General features: G+C 38.9%; 1 protein-coding gene across 1 annotated transcript; it reads right to left on the bottom strand.

The window, feature by feature from the left end:
- Nucleotides 1–2,069: 2,069 nt before the first annotated feature.
- On the bottom strand, nucleotides 2,070–2,917 carry LOC117334059 (sperm-specific protein PHI-2B-like). Its single transcript, XM_033893494.1, has one exon. The coding sequence runs from the start codon at nucleotides 2,882–2,884 to the stop codon at nucleotides 2,114–2,116; it is 771 nt and encodes a 256-aa protein (XP_033749385.1). The 5' UTR covers nucleotides 2,885–2,917; the 3' UTR covers nucleotides 2,070–2,113.
- Between the last annotated feature and the right edge of the window lie 442 nt (nucleotides 2,918–3,359).

Consider the following 3,359-nt stretch of genomic DNA (forward strand, 5'->3'; position numbering starts at 1 on the left):
CCATAACTCAGCCAAATAACGTCCGCGGAAAGTTGGGATGGAATTTGGCCGAGGCATTTAATGTTTTAATAATGTTTCAAGAAAATCCGATAATATTTGTTGCTGTTATTGCACAGAAACGTCCAAAAATTACATTTTTTTGTTAATCAAGGGGCCATATAACTCCGCCTTATAACGCCCGAGGTAAATTCGCGATCAAATTTGGCCGAGCAATTTAGGCATTTGATGTTACCAAGTTTCAAGAAAATCCGATAATATTTGTTGCTGTTATTGCACGGAAACGAAGTGTGACAGACAGACAGACAGATAGACGGACGGACGGACGAACCTAAATCAATATCGCTCGTTTTGGTGAAAGCGGGGGAAAATAATAAGAACATCTAAATGTTTCGGCAGAGATATTTCAGTGATGCTGGTTTGTCCCATTGCGTGCCGTGTGCCGTACAAACAGTAAGTGTTAAGGAGATCTGGGTATCAACAGTCCACCCCACCCAGTGTTTGTACCAAACAAGATCTGGTGTCTCCCGAGGCCTGCTGATGTCGAGGACTTGGCACCACTGGTGTATGCCTAGGGATGGAGAACCTGGAATTTAGACACACTGTTTGGCCGTGTTGTGATTTACACGGGTGGGGATACCTGTCCGTGTGTTATACCCAATTAATATGACCTAGATTCAGATGTACATGTAATGACCGATCGACCCAAAAACACAATTCATGTTATTGGCCAATATAATGATACTGGGCTCCAGGTTAAAACTAGCTTCGGCTCAGTACTCCCACTTATATCAGAATACGTTTTGTAATTAACCGAAACTGTGTAAACTTTCATTGCGGTGAAACTGTCAGTTGTCAATCTTAACCAAACAGTAGGAGAGCTTTTGTGTTTCCCCCCTCGATAAACAAAACATATAAATTTAGTATACAGAAAGTGCCTACTGTTCGGATGTTTTCTCCGTGTACTAGCGTACTTCTTTTTTCTTTTTCTCTTTGATGATGTTTTTTATTGATGCATTTTAGAATTGTACTACATATGTGTATTGACAAATAGGAATAGTGAAGGAAGGGTGGTTGAAAAATGTTTGATTTTTTTTCAATATATGCTATTGTGCAATTAAATATCACCTTAACTGATATGTTTAAATATGCATTTAGCCAGACAAACTTTTAAACAAATCCCGCCTACGTAACCTTTAAATACAAACCGATAAAGATGTACGTCTTAAAAGTTTACTACCTAAACCTTAATGCAATGTCAATGAGACCTGTTATGTGGGTTAAATTTTTGTAGCTGAAACTTTTTTATTTTCGTTTATTTATTCATTTATTTATTGTTCTGTGAAAACAGATTACTGTTAGTTGAAGTGGTAAAGATATTAAAGTTAAAAAACAAAAAACAAAAAAACATGCAGGCGATCATGTACATTGACAGATGTGCTATAAACAGCTGTTGAAAACGGGCCTGGTTTGGAAGAACGTTACGTGCATGGTTTTCCCAACAAACGGTTTTCTTTTCTTTGGAAAGAAAAAAAAAGCAAAAACAAACATAGCATTCAGTAATCCAAACTTCCTTCTTGTCGTTTACAATCTTTTAGGGGGAAACACAAACTGTTTTGAAGGAAGTGTTTTTTTCATTGAAACATGGTTATATTTTTTCTTCAAATTACAAATTATCAGGTTTTGTAAATATGCCTATTTTCAACAGAAGTTTTGCTCAAACCTGGTTTGATTATTACATGCTTGGAATTTGTAAAAAAAAAAAAACAACCTGATTTCCCAAAATCCCCTGATTTTTCTTAGCTGTACATCGGCATTTTTTTCTGCAAAACTTACGAGCGGTGCCCTAGCGATATCCAGTGTTTTTAAACGTCGGGTTTTAAATGAAACATTAGGATTAACAGATTGTATACAAGACGTTTACAGGTTTAATAACACGATACTTTGTGAATGAAATACAAGAGAAACGCAACAAACCGACGTGGCTTTGTAATCCATTGATAAAAAAGCTTGCAATTTTCTGAAATGCGTTTTTTTTCGAGCAATTTGGAAACTTTTCGAGAAAGTTGGGTGGCCCTGAAAAGGGCCTTTGTTGGGAAAGATAATGAAGAGATATTTATTTTTTAGCTCCCTTCTTTCCAGCCTTTTTAGCTTTCTTCGGAGACTTTTTTGCCTTAGCTTTTTTAACTGGTTTCTTCGCTTTCTTGGCGGCTGGCTTTTTGGCTTTCTTCGGGGATTTTCCCTTTGCTTTCTTTGCCTTTTTAGGTTTTTTCGTCTTCTTTGTTACCTTCTTTGCCTTCTTCGGCTTCTTTGCCTTCTTCTTCTTGGGTGTCTTCTTCTTTGGCTTCTTGACCTTCTTTGGAGCTGCTTTTCCAACCCTGAAGCGCCCGGTAGCTCCAGTAGCAGTGGATCCCTTGGGTCTCACTAGTGCACCGGTCTTCAATCCACGTGCTAAAGCAATCCTCACAGATGATGTCACCCTGCTGGCTGTTAGATACTTGCTGAAGTTAGCCATGATATATTTCCTGATGGCTGGAACAGACGACCCCTTCCTGTCCTTCATGGCATTGATAGCAGCGACAACCATCGATAGTGTTGTTGGTTTCTTAGCTCCTCCCTTTGACGGCTTCTTAGCTGCCTTCTTCTTAGGGCTCCTGGCCTTCTTTGGCTTAGACGCCTTAGATGGGGACCTGCTTCGGCTTCTGCTCCTGCTCCTTGTCCTGCTGCGAGACCTTGCACGCTTTTTCGGACTTGAAGCTGGCTTCTTTGCTGCCTTCTTCTTTGGACTTTTCTTTGCAGCCTTTGACATTACTGCTTTAGCTGGGGACGCACTTCGGCTCCTGCTTCTGCTTCTCGACCTCGAACGCCTTCTCGGACTTGGTGCCATTTTCAGAGATTTGATACTCAGTCAAATGCAAGTGTGACCAAACAATGAACTCCCACACATATATATAGACTTCACTCGAACCTCACCGAAAACACCCCCTTGACGCGAGAAAAGTTTTCAATGGCGGTCTGTTCAATCGCATAAATGTGTTTGTCGGACCATGTTCGCTTCAAAATAGAGGAGATTTCACTTACTTTTAGTGCGAAAATATAAACGATACCCACAGATGTACTTTAAATGCACACAATTTTGCTCTTAGTTATAAAACGTCTTATCAACATAAATGATTGTGTAAGTTTTGTTTGTGGTAGACTTTACTTGTGCATAGCCTACATGTCATTATTTTATGAAAATGCAATGATTTCCTTTTTCATTTCAACTTTTTATTAATATATTTAGAATTTTTGATAACCACTTGACGTGTTTGCTTATTTAATGTTCATTGTTCAGACTTATTTTCATTCCCTGGGCATTT

The sequence above is a fragment of the Pecten maximus genome, chromosome 9 (assembly GCF_902652985.1).
Source record: "Pecten maximus chromosome 9, xPecMax1.1, whole genome shotgun sequence".
Taxonomy (NCBI): Eukaryota; Metazoa; Mollusca; class Bivalvia; order Pectinida; family Pectinidae; genus Pecten; species Pecten maximus.